Below are 27,217 nucleotides of genomic sequence, written 5' to 3' on the forward strand. Positions count from 1 at the left end.
AAAAATTGAATTTGTTAAAATATACAATGGAATGGAAAAAACAATGGAATTTTGCAACTAATTTGTTAAATAAACAATCAAGTATACACTCTACGGTTGGTAACTTTTTATATGTTGTTCCTAACACCCTCACAAATGTGTCCTCAAAAGTTACCCGATCTGCTAATTTCTTCAAAGTCAAAAATCTTATTTTACTCCACCACTCGAGAAAAATCGCTACTTAACATCACTCTGCTTCAATTCGTATGGCACCTAATTTCCTTGCTTTTGAATCGTACCGAATACATTTAAATGTTTGGAAACTGTTGTGCGGTCAACATTCAACGATTCAACAAGTTCATCTTGCATTTGATATGAAATCTTGTCGACTAATGCTTCCAATTCCTCATCTTCGAACTTTTCGAAGTCACCACATCTGAAACGTCGAAACCAATACTCACTCGTTTTTATCGATGGAGCATGTTCACCGTAAGTTTCCAACAGCACTTGATTTCGATGACTTCCCACAAATGATGCCTTATTGCCTCATAATTCGACAACTTCGAAGCTGAGAAAAGATATGTTGTTTACACTTCGGCAAAATGACAGAGCATTGACATGAATATAGTTATGGAAGTGTCCGATGCGATGTAGCATGAGTTGCGCCATCTATTGTAAATCTCTCACAATTAATTTACAGTCGCAATATTTTAATTAAAATCTCAATTCATGATATTTCCACAGTTTAGCTGCTAGATAGGATTTTAGGGAAGTTATAATAATTATATATCAGATTTTTGTACTGCTTTTTAAACATTTATTAACATTGGTTACAGTTACAAGATAAAATTAAATTGCATTGAGACAAAATACTTAAAAATACAGTTCTCCCCAATCGTCTTTTTCATTTTGATATGTAGTTAGCTATAAATGCTCGTACAAGGAAATCGCAACTCCCTTACAGATATATTTCCCTATGATACAGTTATTAACGTTAAATAGATATTTCTTCTTTTAATAATCAATAATATGCATGTAAGACTTATCGTCCACTGGTATAATTAATACTAACATCACATTTCGCTTCTTGATCTACTATTTTAAACAAAACTGAGCCAAAGTTTTTCAAGTTTCGAACTTGGTAATACATTAAAGAAAAAAAACATTTCTTTGACTCGGTTGATACAAGTGAAAAGCTAACTAGAAGGTAAATCACAGAAGAGTTTGTTTATATTTTATATATACACATATTTGTATTTATTGCATTACTTTTTAATAAATTATGGCGAATTCCCCGAATATAAAATTTATATATTATACACCTTCAACATTAATTTGCTAAAATTACATCGAATGCACCCTATTTAAGAACATAACGATTTAATTACATAAAATTGTACTACGATTTAAGTGTTTTCTGTGAATATGATTTCTTTAAACTTAAAGAAAAACTTGGTTAAAGACTACTATCTCTAGGAGAAAAATACATAATTTTAAAATAAAATATGGGGAACTACTTCTCTTTTCCTTTAATAGTACATAACTATTATATAAAAAATAAATATAATATACTTGCATTGTACAAAATCAGCTGGTACCTATAATGTACATTACTATTAAAAAAAGATAATTATTCTTACCTCCCTACTTCTAATTTTTTTAAATCAACTCTCAACATAGATATTTCTCTGTATTTACCGTAATTGAACAATAACAGCTACGTTTATAAGGTACTAGTTTGCAGTCTACGTTTGTCAATATTTTCTCTATTATTACCGCCGCTATTTCTTAATAATCTCATCTATGTCTTTCGATACACCTATTTATCAATTTCACTAGTTCCGTGTACAAGAAGCAGTCCCTGCCTGCAGGTTTACATATCTCCCTGTGGTCCAGCGGGACGTCGCATTTTATGCCGATATTCGGATCTAAAACAAAACAATCAACATTCATAATACATATCTATTAATATATTTGTAACAGTTGTACCTGCTGAGTCATAAGCGACGATTTTCAAGTAAATGAAAGACATGAGAGTAAATGAAGTTTCTATGAAGCTGAAGACTTCGAGGTTCAAATCGTTATTCTGAACGATCTCCAAGAATCTCTTGTGCAAATCTAGCACAAACTCGCAATCTACAAGTTACCGTTTAAATATGTAAAATATATGTAAAAGTTATCGTTTCGTTAACTCACTTCTTTGTATTTCGAGTAACTCCACGCTGCGTCTTAGTAACGGCAAAGTGAAATCTGCCAGCGATGATCCCCTGTGAGGGACGCTGTACCACATTATGGATTTAGACTGCCTGAAAAGTTCGCAGACTTCTGGCCTGTGTTGGTTCCTTTCCCAGGCTGAAAGTGATGAATATTCAAAATTTTACGGTTAGGATATATAACAAGCGTTTACCGTTTACTATAATTTGCTTGATGAAAAGTCCTCCTTTAGAATGTCCCACCCATATGATGGGTTTCCTTCCTACTCCCAGTTTTAAGAGCTCTTCGATCATCTCTTGACTTCTCACAACCATGTCGGTTCTGCAATAATAAAAATTAAACGTAAAGTTTATCATCAAAATTTGCCACATAAAACTTCAGGTACTACTTTTTAATTAGTAACATCCTTGTATATGTACGTAAAAATACGATGGTATTATTATGAAATTAATTTCATACAATGTTTTTGTTTATTTAACAGATAATTTAAAATGTTAGGTTAAATAAAATAATTTCAAAAATTATATGAGTAGGCTCTGACAGCTAAACAATTGCCTATCAGCTTTTGACATTTTGTTTACTTGTTTTATTGACAGTGTTGTGAAGTTGTGATTGTGAACAATATGAACTAGTAGAAAAAGTTGTTTTCATGTCATAATATAGTTATACTTCGACGAAATTTACTTATTTTCATGTAATTTAAATTTAAAATATAAAAACTGAGTGTGCATTAACATGTGATTTTAAAACAACCAACCGGAGGACTGTAGCTGTTTTTAAGGTAAGTGCTTATTTACATAGTAAAAGTTGAAGTACGCTCCTGCCATTTGCAAATGTTGATTATAATAATTTGTATCGGATTTGTATTTGAGCCATTCAACCTATTTGAATTTATCTAGACCGCACTATGTTAACAAAGATGGAAACTTTTTACCTCAATTATGACCGGAGTATTTCTGGTCATGGCTAATTTGACAACAGGTCTGATACGAGAAAAAGTGTCCAAAAAAACAGAAAATTGCAAATATCTTTAAAAGTAGTACCATACCGTAACAATTCTTATATGGCTTGAAAGGAAATTTCAATCTGCATACCACAGAGTAAAAAAATATAGTGTGTTTCATTTAAGTTAACAAAGTTATAGCTGTCTGAAGTTATCAAAATGTAACAGCAAAAATGAAACACCTAGTATTAAATGTTTTAATTTATTGGTATAGCTTAATTTAGCGTTAGCTAGGCCCTTTACAGGTGCCAAAAATCCGCTTGATATTATGTTCCCGAAAAGAGTTACTAGCATTTTTTTCTTTAAAAATTAATATCTCAAAATCTATAACTCGTAGGTATAGGGAATATTTAGTGAAGTGACCCTCAAATTTCATGTAGAATCCGAAAATGCTATAATATATAGGGTGTTCTATTTAAAATAACGAAGTTGGTGTCGGTTGGTACTGGAGAGTTCTAGATATTTTAGTTCTGCTCGCCCTAGTGACATTGCTATGTTGCCGAATTTTCAAAACTTTCGGAGCAGTACTTTCTTAGATTTCGATCGACGTAGTTCAAGGTGGGACACTGTATAGCGGGAGTTTTCAAAAATATAGATAAAAAATAGTAGCTAAGGGTTCTGTTATCGAGAGTACATAGTTGAATAGAAAAAACACATTCGATATCTTGACTGGTGTAAGATATACAGGTCGTTTTCCATTTTTGGCTGTTTTCCAGGATGCCCTTCAACTTTTTTGTTTGCTAAAATATTTGATTTTTGTAGAGGTTTTTTAAGCCCACAATTTTATTACGCAGAATCTAGTGGCGTACACAATATGTTTTTGTATTTTACAGTTTTCCAATTAAACATAAACTCAACTTTTTCAAATGGGACCTATTGTATATACTTTTTGATTTTTTAAATCTAAATATTATTGGATATTTTGTAATCCTACTATATCTTGATATTTTCTGTGTGCTATGCATTTTTTTTAACTTAAATCAATCAAGAAATAGTTGAATTAAAAAATATATGTTTGCAGTTTAAATCTTTAAAAAATATATTTCATGAACAAATCTTTGTAATAAAAATACGATAAAAGCATACAGGGTACTTCATAAAATTAACTTTCAGTTGCATTTCTCTGAAAACATCAAATTAGCAAAAATGTTAAGTTTACTAGTTTTTTTCATTATTTGCAATAGCAAGCAATTTTTTTATCAATCTACGAATCTGAGAGTTGAATATTTTTTAATCCTCGCTTGTTATCCCGGTATAAATTAATTTAACGAAGGTTGCACTTTGTTCCTATTAAAGTATTAAAATCGCGCTCATTGTCACGTTTCGTGATTCAGTGAATCGCATGACAATGTGGGATAAATATAGAAGGCCGCATCGATTACGATAACTAAGACACTACTATTCTACACTACAACCCACCGATTTCTTTTTTTCGCCCACATCGGGCACCACAGGACATCGGTTGAGTAATTCAAGGCTATGACTCTCACGTTGGGGCAATCCTTGCGTATCCAATCCTGCGGCCAGCACTTGCTGTAGTCGACGTCTTCCTCGGCGTACTCCTCGTCCTCCCACTCCGGTTCCTTCGCAACCACGCATATCTGTTCGTCCTTCCTGGCTATCTTGTTGGGGATCTTCGAATAGATCTCGGATAGGGTGCGCTTGAGGGACTGCTGCCTAGGCGGCACGTATAAGTCGCCTAGAAATGCAAAATAATGTAATAAAATCGTTTGATAAGCGATCATAGCAATATTTAGGGATTAAAATAGTAAATAAGCGACGCAAAAAGCGAGGAAAAAAAAACAAGTTAACGTGACTCACCTGTGGACTGCCGCCTAATGGGCGACTGATGCGTCAACTTGTGCCCGCTGTGCCTCCAAGTGCCCTGCTTCCAAGTCTTATCGATACCCCCGTGCAGCCCATGAATGAAAATCACGTCCGCCTCGATCTCTTCTTCATCGGGTTCGGAGAGGACCAAGCACTCCACCGACTTTTCCGGCGTCAGGTCTTCTTCTTCGCCGGAGGTTATGGCCTTGTTCTCGTCGACCTTGATTATTCTTATGGTGAGGGGGAACGATATCCTCTGCACCGAGGCTAAGGAGCGGGAGACGCTGTTGGCCAGAAAGGCGGCTAGGGATGGGATGAGCTGGTTTCGGACGTTGGAGACGACGTTCTGGGGGTTTCTGAAGAAGGCGGAATAGACGCTGGCTACAGACGGCAAGAGGGCGCGAGCCAGGAGGTCGACGGCAAGCCATAGTTTTCTGGAAGAACATAATTGTAAATGTTAATGATCAGTGGTGGAAATTTTAGTAACTCATTTTCCTTGAGTTTCTCATATGAGTTATAACTTTCGAGCATATACTACTGGAGGTAGCGTGCCATTGTGAAAAGTGTAGCTGAGTGTGCGAGAGAGACAGACAGTATCTTAGTATATGTTGTCTCACTCTAGCACACCGCGATTGGTTGCAAGGTTATAACTTGTATTAGTTATTTATTTTCCTTGAGTGACTTATATGAGTTATTGATAAAATAAAAGATCAAGAGGGTTGAGACCTTAAAAGAATAACACACTATATCATTATCAAGTAATATAATAGACACAAATAAAGAAAGACCTGTGTCAAGTAAGCTCAAACTGATTTAAAGTTACATATATGAAAAAAACGTTGTTTCGTAGCTATATCTTACAACTAGTAGGCTTTTGCCTTTTGTATACGTATAGGTAAGTTGGTCTAAATCGTTTTGTTTTAACTACAGGAATCTAGGGTGGCTTGCTAGTACACGCATTTTAGAGACCCTTCTATAATATAAGGGCTCACGTCTCACGAGCCATCGCTCGATGACGTCAGTATCAATGGTCAATTTCTAATCGCAAATGATAAGTAAAGTGCAATTTCAATTGATTTTATTTTATTCTGGTTATCCGGAAACGAGTCTGCTATACTTCAAAAAGTTGCTGAAGCAAAATACTAATAAGGTTACTTATATTTACAGAAATTAATACCTAAGTGCACGCCCTGTGCCACTAAAAAAATATATGATTTGTATCTTGAAACAAAGCGGTTTTGAATACTTCTACGAATTTCATTTTAAATTTGTGATGTTTCACTATTTGACCAAACTTTTAGTCACGCCCTGTATGTCAAATGATATACAGCATAATGTTTTACGTAATATATGTTGCATAAATACATATGCATTTTAAAATTTTAGTATGTATTAAGTAATTACTTACTTGCATTTACTAATTGACTAGAATTTAGAAAATAATGTTATTTCAATATGAATATTCCATTTCGTTATTGGAGAAAATGTGCTGTACATATTTAAACGAGGCCATAGGTTGTCCAGTCAATACGACAGATAATATTTAAGTGGCTTCTACCTGTTAATGTTTAATCAAGGACATATTGGACGCTCAGAATTATGTTATATATTTTTTTATGAAATTTATGTCTTTGCCTATAAACGTAGCTACAATACTATGACAGACAATTCATGAATATGTAGCAGATATAATTATACGTTACAAATAAATAATAATTCAAAACAGGAAACGACTTATACGTTTTGTTGTTTTTACATATATTTTTTAATAAGTAGTAATTCTGTTTTGTGGTAATATGTGAAAGGATTTGTGCAACAGTGGACTCGTGTTATGAATAATGCCTGGATGTTAAATTACAATTTAAAATATTGGCGTTAAATGCTAGATGACGCGTTTGACATGTGCCAATCTGTGCTTTTACATCAAATAGTAATTTGTTTAACTATGCTGTAAAGTACACGATTTAAGGCGGCTGGTATTTGACAGACGAGGCGCAGTTGAGTCCATTAAAGCAGCCATGAAATTAAATTTACATTACTGCCATGTTAAACACAATTTTTTTGTCGATTAATTTTAATTTTATCATAATGGCAAACATAGCTATTTATTTTATATTATTAAAATTGGATGATACTTCTTTCATGAATAATAATATGAAGAATTCGCATTAATTCCTCCAGAAATTATTGAATCAGTAAAGTAAATAGAGTGTAATTTATTACCAAAAAAATCGAAGAAGATATATCAGCAACATATAAAAAATTAAAAAAAATTGTAATGTTGGACCCTGATACGTTTATTTAGGTTCAAAATATTTTTGTAAACGAAGAATACTGACTATTATTATTTTAGGTGGCAATGATTTTTGCCATCTGGGGCGTGTCGATGTGATGAAGTGAATAGATTACTGATCACATTGCAAACAAAGAAAAACATTTATATTTTATTGTAAGCGAATATTTAAATCGAGGGGCGATCCGCTGATGTAATCTTCGTACGTTTGCCCTGGAATCTTTATGTAATCTACGTAATCTTATCTGTAATCTATGTAATCTAACTGTAATCTACGTAATCTTATCTGTAATCTTCGCTGTAATCTATGTAATCAGCTAATGAATTTCGTCGATGTAGTCGTTGTACAACGCCCCCCCCCCCTACCTCATTTTCCAAAGAATGCCACAGAAACCTCGACAGAAACCTATATGGTGCGATTGGTGTGTTCCGAAGGGCAATCCGCCAAGGAAAAAACAGACAAAGATTACAAAATTTCTGAAATCTCTTGTAATGTATCTGCAGATTTCAATATCAATTCAAAAAATGTTACAAATTTTATATAAATAATCAAGATTACTACACATTTCAGGAGATTTCAGAGTTATTTTAGTAGATTTCAATGATTACTTAAGATTTCAATAGGATTATTAGAAATTAAAAGAATATTTCAAAATTTCTTAATAAGGTTTCAAGGAATACGGGAAGATTACAATAAGGTTTGAATGTCCATTTGAACAAAAATAATTGAATTAACTTCAAATGTCATTAATTTCATTCATTAACTTGATTAAGAATTTCCAGTATTAGGCATTTTTTGGGCAAAAATTGTAACATTGTGATTAAGTTTTTTGTTCGAATGAACGTTAAAAACATTTTGTCATGACAAAAATGATAATGCTATTTTGAAAGTATTTTCCCAAAAACTAATAAATAAAAAATATATTAAGCTTTTATTAATACTTGCATTTAATACTTTACTTGTATACAGTGTGTTTAAAAAAGACGCGGCAATATTTAAGGGAGTGATTGCTCAGGTCAGTTTATAAAAAAAAGTCCTATAAACATAGGTCCGCAAACGCTTCGTTACCGATCTACAGAATGTGAAATTTCATTAAAAAACAGTAAAAATTAAATTTCTCTAAAACGCAGCCCCTTATTATTACCTACTACAAACAACAGTATGTACCACATTTCAAAAATCAATCAAATTTGATAATTTGAATTTCTTTGTTAAATAATTTAAATTGCTCAATTAAAACAACATTGGGTTTAGGTGCGCAATAAAATGTTTTTTATTTTTTTACTTAATAACGGTGTGACGTACGGTGCGTATAATCTGAGGAAAGCTTTCTTCTTCATAATTGAACAAGGAATTAAAAAATTATATTTTTAGAAAAACCAGCGGGGTCCTATTTTTTTCATTACAAATAGCTAGTAACTGGTAAGACTAAAAAATCGTTTTGTATTGCAAAGTACGCGTCTGCCATAGCTATTGACAGGCCTAAAATTTCAATATAATATCAAGAGGTTTTGGAGAAATTTAATTTTTACTGTTTTTTTAATGAAATTTCAACATTCTGTAAATGATCTGGGCAATCGCCCCCTTAAATATTGCCGCGTCTTTTTTAAATACACTGTATACAGGTAAAGTATTAAATACAAGTGTTAATAAAAGCTTAAAATATTTCTTATTATTTATTTTGTGGGAAAATGTTTATTTTATGTTACTTCTATTTTTTTTATATTTATTAGTTTATTGGATTATTATATTTTTATCTTTCAATAAAAATATATACTTACCTACTTTCAAAATGGCGTTATCATTTTTGTCATGACAAAAAGTTTTTAACGTTCATTCGAACAAAAACTTAATCAGAATGTTACAATTTTTGCGTAAAAATGATACTGGAAATTCTTAATCAAAGCACTACTGTTAATGAATGAAATGAATGACAGTTGAAGTTAATTCAATTATTTTTGTTCAAATGGACATTCAAAACTTATTGTAATCTTCCCGTATTCCTTGAAATATTATTAAGAAATTTTGAAATCTTTTTTTAATTTCGAATAATCCTATTGAAATCTTAAATAATCAATGAAATCTACTAAAATAACTCTGAAATCTCCTGAAATGTTTTGTAATCGGTTGAAAGATATTGTAATCTTGATTATTTATATGAAATTTGTAATTTTTTTTTAATCGATATTGAAATCTGCAGATACATTACAAGATATTTCAGAAATTTTGTAATCTTCGTACGTTTTTTCCTTAGCGAATCGCCCCTCGATTTAAATATATCGGATATATAGTAATTTTTTTTATATATTCAAATGGTAAAGCATAACCAATTAATAGAAATTCATACATTTGGGAAAATGCCAAAACAAATTGCCGCGTTTCTCAAGTTGAAGGATGCTCACGAATATACCGTAGAACTTCAGCTATACCATTAATAAATTCAGGAGCTTTAAACTTTAAAAATGTAGGTGCGTTGATGAAAATCTTCAACGGTAGCTGAAGGCTACATTGAGGAGTCCATAACTCATGTAAATCAGTTGTTAGCAAAAAAAATTCCTTTGGAGGATTCAAAAGGTCATAAACCATTTAATAGTGAAAACGCTTCAACCTACATAGACAAAGTAAATATTTCAAAACAAACATGACAAGAGATATCCCTTACAGGCTGTTCTAATTTCTCTATAAATGTTAACAATAAATAAAATTACTTTCGTTAAAGAACGAATATGTAAAAATTAATGAATTGACTAAAAATGTGTTGCAAATTCAAGCTTATGTTTTAAGGTTGAGAGTAGAGATTTTGCCCCAAAGTGGCAGCTGATTATGATACTTTAAACAGATAAGCTTTAAATTTAACAATCCAGTTAGAGCTGAAACTATTTTTCAGGCAAGACGTCAGAAGGAAGCTAATTTCTTTTCAATTTCAAGGTTATAAAAATACATCAATCAGCTCCTGATCAGGCGATTTTTTATTTGGAGTCGACGTGTAAAATAAATTCTGGATCTACCTCGGGTTTTATATTGCCAATATGAATTTCTCTATTTTTAGTCCAGTAGGTGGATGACGCACATATTAAGATTAACAGTGGACCAGGATATCTCTAATTAATGGGGTTTGAGTTAAATATACGTTTCGCACCTTTGAAATATTGATTTGATTTTGTACAGGTGCATTTCACGAAACATTTGTTCGTCAAAAAATAAATGTTTAGATAATTAACAGTGCTTAATAGTAGATTATATTGCAAGTGAGTGAAATAAGCCATTATAATCGAGATGTTTGACGCACGAGCACGAGCGCTTGCTAGAATGTGGCAATTTCTCACGTGCGTATGGGACTTCAGTCCACGTGTGACGTTTTGTCCAGCAGTTTTTTAACGAAAACCAATTTGAAGAGATGTTTTAAAAAGTCAAGCAGTCAAATCTTGGTTGTCAACGTCTGTCGTTATGGATACATAGCTATTTATAAGTAAAAAAGAATGTGATGGACTGCCAGAAAATATTCGACTGAAAGCCGAAGTTGCATATTTAGGATTATTTTCGCTAAAATCTTGGAAGAAATGCAGTAGAAACTCGGAAGAAGTTTTCTTGGCGTATCTTTTAGACATGGGGATTGGAAGAACGTCACATTATATTTCTAACGTTGGAAACATTAAAAAGCAAACCAATTTATATTGCCAAAAATAATTAAAAATGACAAGTCATCGTGATAGATAGATAGATAAATTTTCGAAACTTCAACAATTTTTTGAAATAGGCGATGTGTATTTGTGTGATGATTTGTGTGACGTGTATTTGTCTGCTGCTTTTTTCGTATGATACTTTTGGTTAGGCAAGATTATTTTCATAAAAATAACCTTTAACTGATCTTTTTGGAGCAAAGGTTTATTTCGTATTTTTTTTTTTAATTTAACGGGTGGGAAAAACCCAATAAATAAATGAAAAAAAAAAACGAAAACTGTGTAGGTATCACAAATAAGTAACTTAAGAAAATAAAAAAATGATAGTTTAATGATTAGTTTGAGTGGTAATATTTGTTCAATTGAAACAAATAGATTTTCAAAAATAAGTTGTCATATTATTGAAGCAATTTATCCAATTAAATTAATAAGTAACAGCTGCATGGAGATGACTTTTTTGTTCCAGAGTAAAAGTCTTTTCGTTCTAGTCCAACTAAAGTGTCTTTTTGACCTTTAGGAAACAGTTTTTAAATTAAGTCCTAAGTTTGATGTCAAAAAATACATTTCCCAAAATTAGGTAAAGGTTTCTTACTGCTAAAATTCCTCAAATTTCTAGTTTATTGGTTATTAAGAATTAATTTATGCATAGGGTGCAACTAAAATACCTGACTGTCGTTAGTTTAGATCTTACGTCACAAGTTAACCAAAAAAATTCATATAAACTATAACGCATAGTTTTTGAGATACAGGGCAGTAAAAATTAACGACTGAGCAATTTTTTTCGCTAAATAGAGCCCATTTCCATAAAACGTATAATTAAAATATCAAATCAAACGATTGCTTCTATAAACAAAACACGTTTTATTTAAAAACCAGAATGAAATTTTATTTTAAAAATTTTCTGTGATTTTCTCACCTAGACACATGCAGCTTGAAGGTGGTTAAAGTTTGACAAAGCTTAAAGTGGTAATCCAACATCATCTCACAATACTAATCACTCATCCACATCCCTCATTGGCGCGTGTAAAAAACCACACGAAACACTATTTTCGTGTGATCAGATTGAATATTGCACGTTGAAGACCGTCAAATGACTAATAATTTGCGAGACAGAGATATATGTATGGATTTTATTGGCGTATAGAGTAATTGATAATGATGATGATGACCCCAAGGACGTATCAATTCAGGTTCTATAATAGCGAATTGTTGGGTGTAGGAGGTGCCGTACTAGACTAGTAGTTCTAGAATGGGACCGAATTAATCGAAAAATGCGAGGGTAAGAGTTGAAAAGTGAAAAATGGATCAGTTTCTCGAAAATAAATGGATTGTAGTGTACAAACATTACTTGTATGTACCTATACCTATACATATTTAACATCTTCTAGTTTTCATTCTGATGAAGATTAATAAGATCGAAACGTACGACCGTAGTAATAATTCCTTTTGTGGTTTGAAACATGGTTGAAACCCATGATATTCAAACGAAAAGTGAGGTTGACTCTAGTGGTCGGTGTAAAATAAAACAACCATCAACAGAGATAAAAGAATAACAATAATACACACAATTTCAAGGTGGCCGGTTGTTTAATGCTTTATTAAGCAGCTAAAAATATAAAAGATTGTTTGAATGAGCATAGACATACTCTTTGTAATCCTGCAATGAGCAATTTATGACTTTATAAAAATTAGAAGTAGCAATTATGCCAGAAATTAATAATACAAGGTTTGAATCACCTTATACTCGTAATATCATTAATTAGTTAACCCTTTTTCCGACAGCACCCGCACAAAGGTTTATCGAGAGTGAATCTTGATCAACTGTATTATTCGGTCACTAACCTAGTTTTTAATACGTTTTTAATGTGTACTATAACGACAACATGAACTTTTAGCTAGACACATGAAGGCATTTTTACTTTTTAAAGTATTATTTATTAGTTAATAAAAACAAATGTATAAGGATAATAATTGTTTTCGAATGTTATTACAATTAAGTATTTTTAATATTGCTAATGTTATCACTACGTTTTATAATTGAATATGAGTTTTTAGTAATAGTGTTCAATTAATTATTCAGTTTGTAGTCCGTATTGTTTTTCAAAGAGTAGTCTGGTACACACATTTTTAAAATGCCAGTACCACTAAAACAACACACAACCGTCCATAGCACTTTGTTAATAAAGTTAGGATCCGCTACACTTTCATTTTGAAACAATTGCAAAATTCAAGACGACTGGGGAAATCAGCTGTTTCGCTTCAACGTTCGAACGCTCTGTGGTCCGCCGGCACGTTCCCGGTCAGAAAATGAGATGCGAATTTTATCGCGAATATGGCAATATAGCTTACTAACTTGTTAGTTTTAATTTATTTTATATTGCAGCGAAGCAATATTATTAGAGCAATGATTTTGTACGGTAAACTGTAATTTTTTTATAATTTTATTTTAATTATAAAAAAATAACTGTTAACTTACTTCGTAATAAAATAAAAAAAAACTATTTTAGTTTTCATAGAAAAAAAATGCAATTTTTTTCATTAAAGTGAAGTTTGATGGTTTTTTCTTTTAATAAGGTTAAAGCATTTTAATGAATGAAAATACAAGTATTTATAAGAACACAAATAAGACGTGGATCTTATTTGTGGAAGGGCGAAATGGGCGGTGACTATTAGACGCCTTCATTATAGCCATCTTTCTCTATCGCATGGATTTCTATGTCTTACTTTATCGCTCTCACGTAACGGCAGATGGACCATCGGTACTTTCCGAACCTGTATATTAGTATAATAATGCGGTTAAACACTCGAACATTCATATTACGAATAGTAAAGAGACATTTATTATTAATATGTGTGATGAATATTAACAGTGAAAGTGAATTAAATGAATAAACTTTTATGTTTACCTATTAATCTTAATTATGTTATTAAAAAATTATTGTATTTCATTATTTTTAAAATAAACTTAGTTTTTTAATTACAGAAACGATAGTGGCAGATACTCATCATCTTATATCTTGTATGTACTTTATATGTATAAAATGATTACATATAATTACAATATTACGAAATCACGTAATTTTTTAAATTTTTCGTTTAACTATGTCAATAAATATCAGTCGGAGATTGTACTTTGTTTACTTTAGATATTTGATATAATTAAGAGAACTCCTTATCAAAGAAAGCTGAATACAAATAAATTATATCATGAGTGGCGTATCACAACTATTTATAATCAGATTATTTCGTAGCCGTCTGCTGATAAATCCTAAATGTCAAGGAGTGAACTGAAAAAATTTGATAGCTCCGGATATTGCTCATACAAAATAGAAATAAAATTCGTGAAGCTGTTCTTTTCTAGATACAGTTTTACAATCTTTAAATCCTCTTATCATCAAAAAATAATTGATTGGAACATGGAGGTAAAAATATAAAAGATTTAATTTAACATTTTCATTACTGTGCATATTTTATTTAAGTTTGACGTTGATTAAAACATTCCAAAACTTACCCACTGTAAATTTTTAAAATATTTTGACGCCTGAATGCAGAAAATTATCATGTGCAGGTGTTCGATATTAATAATTATCAGAATAACAATTGGGTATGCCACTTACGTTGCAGGAACTACCAAGTACGATTTTTTATCGATGAATCGTACGTTAAACTCCGGAGATAGAATGCACTGGTCACACATAATATCCTCCACCTCATCCATTTTGAATTAAAGTCCTGCAAAAAAGAAGCTTTTTAGAAGCGGGATATTAATTTCAAATTTAATTAAAATTTACACTAGTCATGCTGATTACAAATATGTTTATTATTTTTTGTGACTTTTCTAACACTAACGTTATCGTTAATAATTTTCTTGAAATTATTTAAATAACAACGGTCGTGTTCTATGAAGTTGTACCAAAGTCTAATAAGCTAAGCGTTGTTTCCGTTTCTTTGTTAGATATACATACTTCTATTTAGTATATTATTTTGTCATTATAACATAAATGTCCCAAGCCACCATATCATTATCTTTTTATGCGCAGTGTTGCAAAGAACTATGTTGCAGCATATTATTATTAATAATTCATTGAGAATTTCATAAAAGTACAATTTTTTATAATAATAATAAATATAATATATACATATTCGTATATTTAGGGCCCAAAACTAAAGAAATACTAAGTCTGCACACGTACAAAATTTAAAGACAAAGGATTACTAATTTAATCACTACTCGGTTTATTTATATTTTTTATCATGTTTTTAAACAGGTCATAATTTCCTAGTTATACAAGCTCTATGATAAACTTTGGCAGATGGTAGCATTCTGAATTATTTCAAGAAACTGCCGACGGGCAGTGATTTCAGCATAGTACATAAACTGCTTCATATGTCCCCATAAATAAAAGTCCAAATGATTTAGATCTGGGGAACGCGATGGCCATGCTATTGACCTTATTCGGGAAATGATCGTTTAATCGAGCAGTTACTTGTCTCTCTCTATGTGGTTTTGCGTCATTGTGCTGATACCGCATATTTTGATCAATATTAAGCCCTACGTCATCAATTAAATCAAAAAGGTTGTTTTCCAATAAAGTTCTGTACAGACCTGCATTTAAACGATCATTTAAAACATATACAGGCAGTAAATTATTGTTGAAAATTCTACCCCAAACGTTGAGACTGAAACATTGTTGAACTAGTCTTGATCTAATTACATGCGGATTTTATATCGCCCAGATATGTCCATTGTGATTATTATTTATTCCGTCCCTAGTAAAACACGCTTCATCAGACCACATGACACAATTCTATTAATTTTTTACGTTCTATATTTTTTAAATTAAAGAATGTTTAGCCAAAACGTCCTAATTTAGTCTCGAGTATTTCCAGATACGAATTTTGCCAGTCTTAATCAATCACCCTGTATAGAATTTTCTAAAACTACACAAACACTTAACGTAGGCGTTAGCGAAATTTTTTTAGTTTGTTTCGATATAGTACATTTATTAAATGTTAGTGGTGTGGTCGTCCCCACAGCTCCCGTTTGTATTACGGTAGTTCTGCCACTGTTAATATACCAGGTATGATCTGAAAATATACAGGGTGTCTCACGGTGACGGCCCATTAGAATTATTTCAGAGACTACTTCGATTTGAATTTTGAAAATTTGGGCTACCGGGTTTTTGGGCATGCCCTTCTCTACTAAAATAATGGTATCCACGTACCACTTCCGGTTATACCAGAAGTCGCCATCAACTTGCTTATTTTAAATGGAACACCCTATACATGATTACAATTTTGGATTCTACGTGTTATTTTAGGTGGAATTTTATGAAGTATCCCTATTCCTAAAATTAACCGTTTTCGAGATATTTAATTTTTTTCAAAAAATGGAAAGAAACAGTGACTAGCTTCAAACCATGTGCATTTTATAGTAAGAAAGATAAAGCAATAATATTTGGAGGGAGGGAAAACTAGACCCCTAAGCTTCCCATCCATACTTTCAAAGTGGCTTAATTGCTTAGTTAACCTCAAACCTACATAAGTCGGTTTTTTAAATGGAACATCCTGTATGTTTTTCTATATTTTGATACACAATTTTATTCTCTTTCGAACGGTATCAGGGTTCCCTACACCTATCTCTTCTAGTTTTTAAGTTATCTACTATTTTTTGTGTAATCACCTAAAATCATGTAATTTCTTTCGAGGATAACTGTGGAATTATTTTATTATTTATTCACAGACGTTGCAATGGGATTCTAAGCAGAACATTTACAGTTTTTAATGAGACATATCTCACATATCCCTATTTTCCACCAATGAGCAGAATAAAGTTAAGAAGAATTCTAAAAATTATAAAATACACATGGTTTGAAGCTAGTCACTGTTTCTCTCCACTTTTTTGAAAAAAATTAAATATCTCGAAAATTTTAGGAATATGGAAACTTCATAAAAGTCCACCTAAAATAACACGTAGAATCCAAAATTGCAATAATATATATGGTGTTCCATTTAAAATAAGCAAGTTGATGGCGACTTCCGATATAACCGGAAGTGGTACGTGGACGCCATTATTTTAGTTGAGAAGGGCATGCCCGAAAACCCGGTATCCCAAATTTTCAAAATTTAAATCGAAGTAGTCTAAACCTAATGTTTGTCCAGTTTTTACTATCACTATATATTTTTAAGAATACCTGCTCTTATCCCAATCAACTTTTATCTTGTATTTAAGAGATAATTAAACTCGTTTAAAGAAAACAATACTACTTTCGATATACTCATGTTGATAAAATGCTTTAATAACTGCTTATTTGAATAAAAAATGATCTAATTACTACGTAAACCTTATAGTTGCTTTGACTATTCGAAACACCGATTATGTAAAAAATAAATATTTAAATGTGCTTTTGAATATTCAAGTACATTGTATTGTAGAAGAGACAGACGCTTTGTTCTGAATATTTAAACTTGACTTTGTGTATTTCTCACCAACGCCATTATTTTATGGCCTTTCTTCTAGATCGTGTAATTCTATTGAAGGTTTCAGAGAGGTTTACATTTTCCTTCAAATATATGTGCTGTTCTACGTCACTACGTAGATTACAAGTTGCTCTAAATCCTTTTTTATTTTATATTTCATAAATGGTACAATCGATAAAAAACAAACTGTACAGTTCACACAGACATCGATGACATTTCCTTTTTGTTCTACGATCCGAGTTTACTCAAGCGATATCTGGATCGGTATATAGATAAATTGGTAGCCTATTACGTTACTGACGCATATACAAATATATTTTTTTAATATCTAATAATAGTGCGCTCACGAGGCGGTAGCGTGTCAGAATTCCATGTCCATTTTAATCATAGACAATTTTAACCATCGCCCATTTAGATTTCATTGCTTTGAATATTGAGCCGAAGTTTTTAGTATTTATGATTAATTCTAAAAAATATTTATTAGTTACTTTAAAATTCAATACGTACCACGTAGGTAACTATAGTTGTATTTCTAGGTAAAATTTTCTACGACTATCTACATATAATTTAACAAACACTGAACGATTACATTTTGGAAAAATATTTCATGCGACAGATTTCAAATGAAAACCAATAAATGGCGTCTTATACAGTGTGTTAATGAACTTATGTCAAAAATTCAAAGGGGTGAAAAAGAAGGAAAAAAGCCGGGACGCGTGGTATTTTATTTGTTAGTTCTCGGAACGGAGGGGCCAAAAAGTAAAATATATTAGTCAACACAAATTATCGAAACTTAAGAGTTTCAGGTAGGTAGCGTCGTCCTTCGGAGAAATTTAGCAATATTTTTAACAAGTTCACTTAGAGTCGGGGCCATGTGACAGTCATCTGTTGCGTCTGAGAGGCGCCAGCATAGAAACCCATATTTTTAATAACGCGCGAAATCACGAGAAGAGCGTAGAGGTTCCAAAGTAGAATTAAATCAAATTGTAGATTGATAGTAATTGGAAAAGAAAGTTACAGATCAAGTAGCTGGTTTTTTGACGGATTTTCCAAGCTATAACAGTAGATTAAAGGAGATCTACTAATCCGTCCCGTATTTGCTACACGGAGTCGCTAGAGGAAGGCTAGGGTTACTTGTAAGTCACATAATTATTTATATAAATGTAAATTCAGTTCAGTAGACAATTATTAACATGGCATAGTTATGCCAAAGCATCCCGACATTCAGGGTTCCCGCCAGTAAGATAAGAACAGAAACTTCTGAACCCAAGAAATGGGCGTGTCGATTTCGGGAAAGATCTCTTATGTTCCACATTGAGCAGTCGACTTAGTTTTAGAGTCTCGGGCTAGTTAATTAAATTTAATAATGGATAAACTTTTTTCCAAATTTTGCTATGGAGCGCGCATTCCCTGAATCTCGGTACGCTGTCGCGTGATAATAAATTAGTTAATAATGTTGTTCGAGCCGTTGTGTTGTTATTTTGTTTGTTTGTTTTGTTTATTGTTATTAAAACCCTTCCTGTAAGTTTTGCTGTTTCCTTTTGTTTCTCTCAACTTCAGTGTCACCCTGTACAGCCAGCCAATGGATTACATTCTACGTAAGCAATAGAGGGTAAGTGCCTGAAATTCATTCTCTGAACATACAACATTTCTAAGTTCCCACGTATTAATTAAAGTATAATGATAATTATAAACTTCATTTCGAGAATTAAATAGTAAACTCTTTTGAAATCCAGACTTGTTAGGATACTGGTCATAACGGTAGATAGATAATTAAAGAAACAACCCCTCAGGACTGTGCTGTTTTTCGAGTATATTTAATAGCTGTATTTCCAAGTTTTATTTTGCAATCGCGAATATTATATGCTCATAATTTATGGCGAAGCAAACGAAAATGCCTACAGAGCTTGACAAGTGTACCATGCAAGGTATCCTGAATGATGTGCTACCGCACCGCGAACATTTGTTGCTGTAGCGCAAAGAGTTTTGGACGCCGATGAAGTACAACCGCGTCGAAGTCGCGACGGTGGCCCAGGGCGACAACTAAGAATATAAAATGTCGAGGAGATGATTTTAGATCTCCTCGAAGAAGATCCGCATCATAGCACCAGAAATATCGCACAGCAAGTAAATATTTCGCATCATGTTTCATATTCAACGTGTTCAAGCGTTACTCCTGAGGCTTTCCACTACGTCGAGGTTTTTGCAAATGGTTGATTCAGGAACATGCAAGAAATCCTCAATTTACAGCGCAAATACTTTTTGCAGATGAAGCATGTTTCAGTCGAAATGGTGTACGTAACATCCGCAACACTCACCACTGGACTCTCGAAAATCCACAAGAAATGCAACATCGTATTGCCGAAGCTTGTAATACGATTCGAGAGGACGTGGCAATGTTGCAACGCGTGCGAGCGAATTGGATACGTTGCGCTGAAGCTTATGTGCAAGCAAATGGTGGATACATCGAACATCTGAAAATCAGCAGTTCTCAAAAAGTGGCTCCTTGCAATGTTGAGGTAGGTCAGATTTTAAAATTACATTTTACTCATCACAAATAAGTGTATTTACCTCATTTTAACATAACGGACATGTGACAATTATATTTGGCATGAGTTCATTAGCACCCTGTATTTAAGATAATAAGTAATAGAAATATGTAGGTTTATTATATTTTAGATATTGGGAAACCTCCGCCAAATGCCTGAAAAATTGCAGACGTCGCAATTGATATGGAATCCTTTATTGTTTATGAATTCAATATCGTAAAACTCGGTTGCCCTTGAAGATATGGCTAGATTTTACATAAAATTTAACACAATAAACGTGTAGTAGCAGATACCTGCTACGGATAATCGTTATTAATGTTATTAAAGTAATTTCAGTCTGAGACGAACGGTGAGTCGCTATGAATTGTTACAGACAGTCTCCTATCAGAAGGTCAAGGATGTTGTAGATTTTTTGTTAGAGCTGAAGTAAATATTGAGAAATTTATCGTGAAATTTCGATTATTAATTTTCCAAAACCAGTTATTATAGGATATTAGAAACCATATTTATCAGATTTTTGTGTTGCGATGAATGTTCAGCATAACCTTATACAGGGTGTTTTCAAAAGAAGTGGCACAAATGGTACCGGTGAATCTACAGCTAAATAGAACATATTTTGTATAAAAATGACCTCAGTAAAATGTTCAGCCCCTGGGAGATACAGTTTCTTAAAGTTTCCGAACAATATGGAAAACAAAAAATGTCAAGCAAAAACAACAAAAATAGTCAAATTTTACACATTTTTTTTTAATGCATGTGCAACAATTTTACGGAGATTTCTGCCACTTGAAGGGGGTTAAAGTAAGCATCCCCTAAGTTATTTTTTGCTAGTCAGTATAGTATGAATTGTTTGCTGTTTTACACATTTTACGTTCGACATAATTACACACATTATTCATTCATTCATTATTCATCAAAAGACTAAAATTAATCAATCAAAAAACTAAAATCGTAAAAGAAATCGTTCACGTTAGTATACTGTTGTCTTTGTTATCGTGAGGATGTAGACAATTTAATTTGTTGCTTTTTAATAAATAATGCCTACGCCTATGTCCCGCGGCTCAGTCCTGACAGCCTAGTAAAAATGTTGAAGATATAAACCGTTTATACTTTAAAATTCACTTTTTCCGAACAATATTGAAAAACAAATACGATATATAGATATGTGAAAGTCTTGCTTTGTTTGGAATAAGATTGTGAAACTTTGGAATCCTCTAGATTTAATCTTGTTTTTTGCTTTACATGAGTGATACCTTTTCTGCTACTTATTTTCTTCATTTCTTAAATTTTAGAGTTAGAAATCCGCTTTGGCTTTTCCAGTTATGTACTCTTTGTAGATTACACAGGTCAACAAGGGTCAAGAAGCAGACACACTAATATTAATTCCCGAAGGATTTTGGTGCGCTGAATCCGAATCTGACTGCAGAATTGCTCTATCACGTCAGGTTTTTGAGATATCCTGTCTTAAAAGTGCAAAAACACTGTTTTTCGTCATATTTGAGGTTATGAAGTAATGCCATCTATTCTAAAAAAAAATACATAGGTATAGTAATTTAAAAGTACAAAGCTCCCTCTTTCGAATGCCGTTGAGTTTGCTCAAATATCTTTTTTTTTTTCGTTGAGATATCACATGTTGAAATTTCTAAGTTTATAAGTTTCTTAATATGTGAAAATCTACTAAGGATCCCTTAGACGTCAAACAGTTGATTGCAGTTCAGAAACTTCATACTCAGAAACTTTCAATACATACGAACTCAAACTCACAAACTCCAAATCCACAAACCCACAAACCCCAAACCCACAAAACCCGAACATACAAACTCCAAGCTTACAAACCCCAAGCCCACTAACTCCAAACCCACCAACCGTATGGGTATGAAGTTTCTGAATTGCAATCGACTGCTTGACGTCTAAGGGATCCTTAGTAGATTTTTGGCATATTAAGAAACTGAGAAACTTAAAAATTTCAACATGTGATATCTCAACGGAAAAAAGATATTTGAGCAAACTCAACGGCATTCGAAGGAGCGAGCCTTGTACTTTTAGATTCAATGTATTAGTTTTTTGAAAAAGAATAGATGGCATTACTACATAACCTCAAATATGACGAAAAACAGTTTTTTGCACTTTTAGGTTAGGATATCTCAAAAACCTGACGTGATAGAGCAATTCTGCTGCCAGATTCCGATTCAGCGCACCTAAATCCTTCGGAAATATATATATTCAAGTTTCTGCTTCCAAAAAAAAGTTAAATTTTGTTGGTCTGTGTTATTTCTGTAAATAGTCCTCATCGCAGAACTGTATAGAAAATTCCGAGGAAAATTCTTTTGCCAAGTTTAAGACATTTCCACCTCTATATATAGAAATCAGCGACCGTCCTCTGTTTATATGTGTTTAAAATTTTATATTCAAAGCTGCCTACCGAAAAATCTTGAACCGTTGAACACTTAAATATAGATTTGTTTACTCAGTTAATACTTCAAACAATGTAAGTACCTACTTTGTTCTTGCGCATTTTTCAATGAATAATGATAGTAAGTGAATTTTCGAGAAACGTTTTAATAGACTCTGCCAAGAACTGATTATAGAATTCAATCATACATTTCAATTTATAAACATACATCTAGCTAAAAATATCTATCTAATAAAAATGTCGATGCTATTTTATGATGAATTCACGTTTTATTTCTGTAGCGTTTGAAAAATCTTTTCCCTTAAAATATCCCGTTTTGGCATTACCTTGATATATACATATTTAACGTTGCCACGAGCGCACGTGTAGGTAAATTCTGTTTACAAACAGAGTGATCTAAAATATACTTCATATTAATTTTATAAGACGCATTACAATTGAAGTGTTTTGAGGTAAACAGGACATTTACTGGAATTTATCAACAGGATCTCTTGTTATTGTTTGTAGTAGGATTTGTACTATAGCAATTTGCTGAAATGCACGAGATTTAGATATACAAAGATTACAAAGAAACTGGAAGCCTTCCAAAGATAAAAATTTTTTTCTTTTTTTTTATAAAAGGAAGTTTTGATTTTATAAAAAAAAAACTTTTAATAATAATGTGGGAAACAATTACTTTGCGGACTAATTGTCATTAGCCATAGCTATATTTAGATGTAGGTGATATGTAAAAGTAGGTAGGTATGTCATATATCAATTGTTAATGCTGCTCAACACCTACTGGCACAAAGCACGGTTTTATACCTGCTGACAGAGAGTGACCTCCTAATCTGTAGGAACTATGAAAGCATATTTAAAAACTATTATGCTCTCCATATCTAGTAAACAGCTGGATGAGGTATACTATTACTATGAAGTATATCACCCTGTCAGAAAATGTCGAAATTCCTATTTAGATGTGAGAATAAATAACGGATACAGATTTCCAAAGTTCCTGCTTAAAAAAACCTGAATTACTTTTAGAATTTTTACGACTTTCTGCCAATTTTCAAAAATAATTTTGCAATTTTGAAAAATATTAAATGCATTTTCTAGTTATGTCAAGGTCACGCTAAAACAATTATCTCTAGATGAGTTATATTGATTTCTTTTTTAATACGCTAACGCATTTTTTATTGTTATCTGCTTTGACCAATAGGATCGTCGTAATCTGTGGTATTTTTTATAACGAAGATTAACGGTTTATATCGAGATTTAACTTTTATTACAGTCCGTACTGTATGATTTTATATCTTGTCTCAAATTTAGGTCAGTAATACCCATACAACTGATATGGGCCCAAAATCGTAAATATGTGAATTACAGTTTGATAACAAATTCATGGTTTTCAGACACTTATAAGTTTAATTATTTTTTTTTTAATTTTTGTATCCTCACCCCGTTTAAGCAATTTGGTGTATTTTTACTCCATTTTAAAAGTATTGAGATAATTCAAAGGAATTCAAAGAATTTTTTTTTTTAAGTCTTATCAAATGACGTCAATGTTCTGCGACAGGTACCAGAAATCTAGGTATGCAAAAAGTATGCAAGACTGCCAATATTGCGGAAAACGACTACCTACTCTATGGACGGCATACACATACCCCAACTAACATTGAATATACCCCCAATACCCAACCTAGCAACCCAGATTTTGCATGAGTCGCAAAATAGCAAAAAATCACCAAAAATGGGAAAAAATTACAAGAATCACGTTTTTTCAGACCTTGATCAAGTGTGTTTCTTATGTAGTCTGAATTCGAGTATAAAATCTATTAGCTGCATCCCCTAACAGATTTTGAAAAACGCAAAAAATAGCGGAAAATGGCAAAAAATCTGTTTAATGGTAGTGAGAAAATTTAGAAAGAGGTTTTCTGGATTGGATCAAGTGTTCTTCTTATAAATTTTGTCGAGTCGAATTTGAATCTAAAGTCCGTTCAGCTTCATTACCCAAAAATTTTACAAAACTTGCAAAATATCGCAAAAAAAGGAAATCGTGAATCCCAAACCTTGAAAAAAAAAACCTTGAATAAATGTCATGGATATGAATTACTTCCAAATAAATTCGACTGACTCGGACCAGGCTTTCTTTGATGTTCTTACACATTTCTTCTCTTCATAAAATATTCTCAAAATACATAAGAAACACTTGATCATCCTCTTAAAAAGAGGACTGAAGCAAATTCTGTGTAAACGAAAGACAGTTCAAGTTCATCACAAAAAAAGTTCATAGTTGGCGATCATTTAACCTTGAACATAGATAGGAAAAGCCAATTTTTTAGTGTGACACATACTTGTATACTTGGATGTATTATTTGTCACCTGTAATTTAAATCCGATCAATACTATTTTTTTTATTCCTTTAATTTATTACATTAAATTGACATTGACTCATTACTATTATTAATCACATTAAATGGTATTAAAATACGCCAGTTAATTTCTTTCCACGATGCTCAGAATAAAGTTGAAAAGTTATAGTGTATACCTATATCGCAATTAACTTAAGAGGCTTTCAAGACTTTTAACAATTTATTATTTGAAGAAAAATTTCTTTACAAGTACCTAAGGTATTGGTTTAAGTTGATATTGAAAAAAGAAGAACACTTTATCATGGCAACTTTTTGCTCTCTATCGAATGGCATAATCAATTTTTATATGTAACGTTTCGTCTCTCCAGGACCATCATCAACTTCATTTTTTAAATACGACCATGAAAATTTTATTACATTTTTTGCAAGCCTTCATGACCCCCAATACTGTACTGCCTCATCCCGAACCAGATTCAGACGTTTTGTTTCAAAAAATGCATCTGCAATGTATTCGTTCCAAATTTATCTAAATTTTTTATGTATATTTCTATGTTCATTGAATTATCGTACACTCTAAGTGTCGTTAGACCCTGCTAAATCCACCTATAGAAGGATCATATTCGATGCAAAGTAATAAATCATTGCTTGTCAAGGGATCCAGTGCAATACGGTTTTAAGGGGTTTACAAATTGAATAATTTCTTTATGCATTATGAAGGGGTGAAGGGATGAGTTCACGTCTGGCGCCCTTATTCCTACAAAAATTATTTTATTCTCATAAACTATTTATTTTAAATGTAATTTATTATAAATCCAACGTGTTTTTTAAATTCCACATATGTACTACATTTTACCTCTGTACGCATCAAAATTAAAACAATATTATAATTTTAATTCTATTATGACATCAGTTCTTAAAAATGCATATGAACAACCAAAACTCTAAATGAATATTATATACATACTTCAAAAAATGACAGTAAATGTTCAAAAAGTTTCCGTTTTGGCAAATGTTGAAAATTAAGATAAGCATAATATGATCGGAATTTATTATACCTGTAACCGCATCTGCGAAAGAGCATGTCAGATGTATTTGTATGAATATCCTGAAAAAAATTAGATCGAAATTTGTTTGAATTTTGAGCACTCGCGAAACCTAGAAATAACTATGAGCACAAGGATTAAAACTCTAATAATGTTTTATTGTAACGTGTCATGGTAATAGTTTAAATAACTAGGTGGATTTCACAGGGTCTAACGACACTTAAGAGTGTAGGTACGTTAATTCAATAAACATAGAAATCTAAAAAAAATAGATAAATTAGGAACGAATACATTGAAGATGAATTTTTCGAGACAAAACGTCTGAATCTAGTTCGGGCTGAGGCAGTACAGTATTTCCATATTTAAAAAATGAAGTTGATGATGGTCCTGGAGAGACGGAACGTTACATATAAAAAATGATTATGCCATTCGATAAACGGCAAAAAGTTGCCATGAAAGAGTGCTCTTCATTTTTCAATATCATCTCAAACAAGACTGAAATGGAACAAAAACGGATTTCCAAAATTTCGTTTTTATTTTCAAATATTTCGAAAACTAATCATGTTAGCCTTGATTTTTTAGAGGCATAATGTTGGTCCTCTGATTAGGCAACTTTGCCCCCATTTAAGCTGCTTCATATCTCTTACCGATTCCGGGACCTTTGTAGTGAGAAGCGAATTTGTAACAGCCTGTATATTTCGAAATATATTCGAAATTTATACTAATTACTTATTCACACAGGTAATTCGTTCACACTAATTAAATAGACAATAGAATGTTTGTTACTAAGAGTTATTTTTGGATACGGGTATGATAACGTATCTATTTCTAAAACTATGTCACTTCTATTTAATACAATTTCCTTTGTCTTCGTTACTAGGCCCTACAGTATTTTCTTAAATTAATTTTTTAAAATTTATTAACAGTAAATAATTTGAAGTATTCCCTGAAGCATTCGTAAAAAGTTTAAACACAACTTCCACAGAGAAAATAATCTCGCACAACTTATGCCTTCTTTTACTACGTAAGAATTATTTATTCCAATCACAGAATGTTGTGTAACGGACCGCCGATTTATTTTGGCGTAAAAATCGGCCAAAGGCTGCAACTTGTGTAATGTTTATACAAATCGCACGCTACCCGCCTACTTGTTATGCGACAAACTAGACCTATTGAAATTGAAAGCGCACTGTTTGGACTTACCTTATTTTTCCTGTGCGGAACAATAAGCGGTAAGTGTCACATCGAAAAGGATAGTGTTTGTGTCACAGTATTAATCGCACGTAATTTTTTCTAGTCAAAGTTATCGAAACAGGTGTCTAGCACGACGGCACAGTAACTCGCGCGAACTTCGCTCGCAATGATGTTGAAATGAAAAGTTGAT

At 32.2% G+C, this 27,217-nt stretch overlaps 1 protein-coding gene across 2 annotated transcripts; it reads right to left on the bottom strand.

Annotated features, from left to right (window-relative positions):
* Nucleotides 1–814: 814 nt before the first annotated feature.
* LOC108904065 (protein SERAC1) lies at nt 815–27,213 on the bottom strand. Of its 2 annotated transcripts, XM_018706465.2 has the most exons (8): nt 27,037–27,213; nt 14,615–14,729; nt 5,018–5,457; nt 4,616–4,895; nt 2,387–2,514; nt 2,176–2,331; nt 1,969–2,115; nt 815–1,907 (listed from the first exon to the last, which is right to left on the bottom strand). In XM_018706465.2, exons 2-8 carry the CDS (start codon nt 14,713–14,715, stop codon nt 1,777–1,779), a joined length of 1,383 nt encoding a protein of 460 aa, XP_018561981.1. In that variant the 5' UTR covers nt 14,716–14,729; nt 27,037–27,213; the 3' UTR covers nt 815–1,776. The 2 variants fall into 2 exon arrangements, with proteins under 2 accessions (XP_018561981.1, XP_018561990.1); XM_018706474.1 differs by lacking the exons at nt 14,615–14,729; nt 27,037–27,213 and adding an exon at nt 11,914–12,001.
* Between the last annotated feature and the right edge of the window lie 4 nt (nt 27,214–27,217).

This window comes from Anoplophora glabripennis, unplaced genomic scaffold, assembly GCF_000390285.2.
Source record: "Anoplophora glabripennis isolate ALB-LARVAE unplaced genomic scaffold, Agla_2.0 scaffold10, whole genome shotgun sequence".
NCBI classification, from domain to species: domain Eukaryota; kingdom Metazoa; phylum Arthropoda; class Insecta; order Coleoptera; family Cerambycidae; genus Anoplophora; species Anoplophora glabripennis.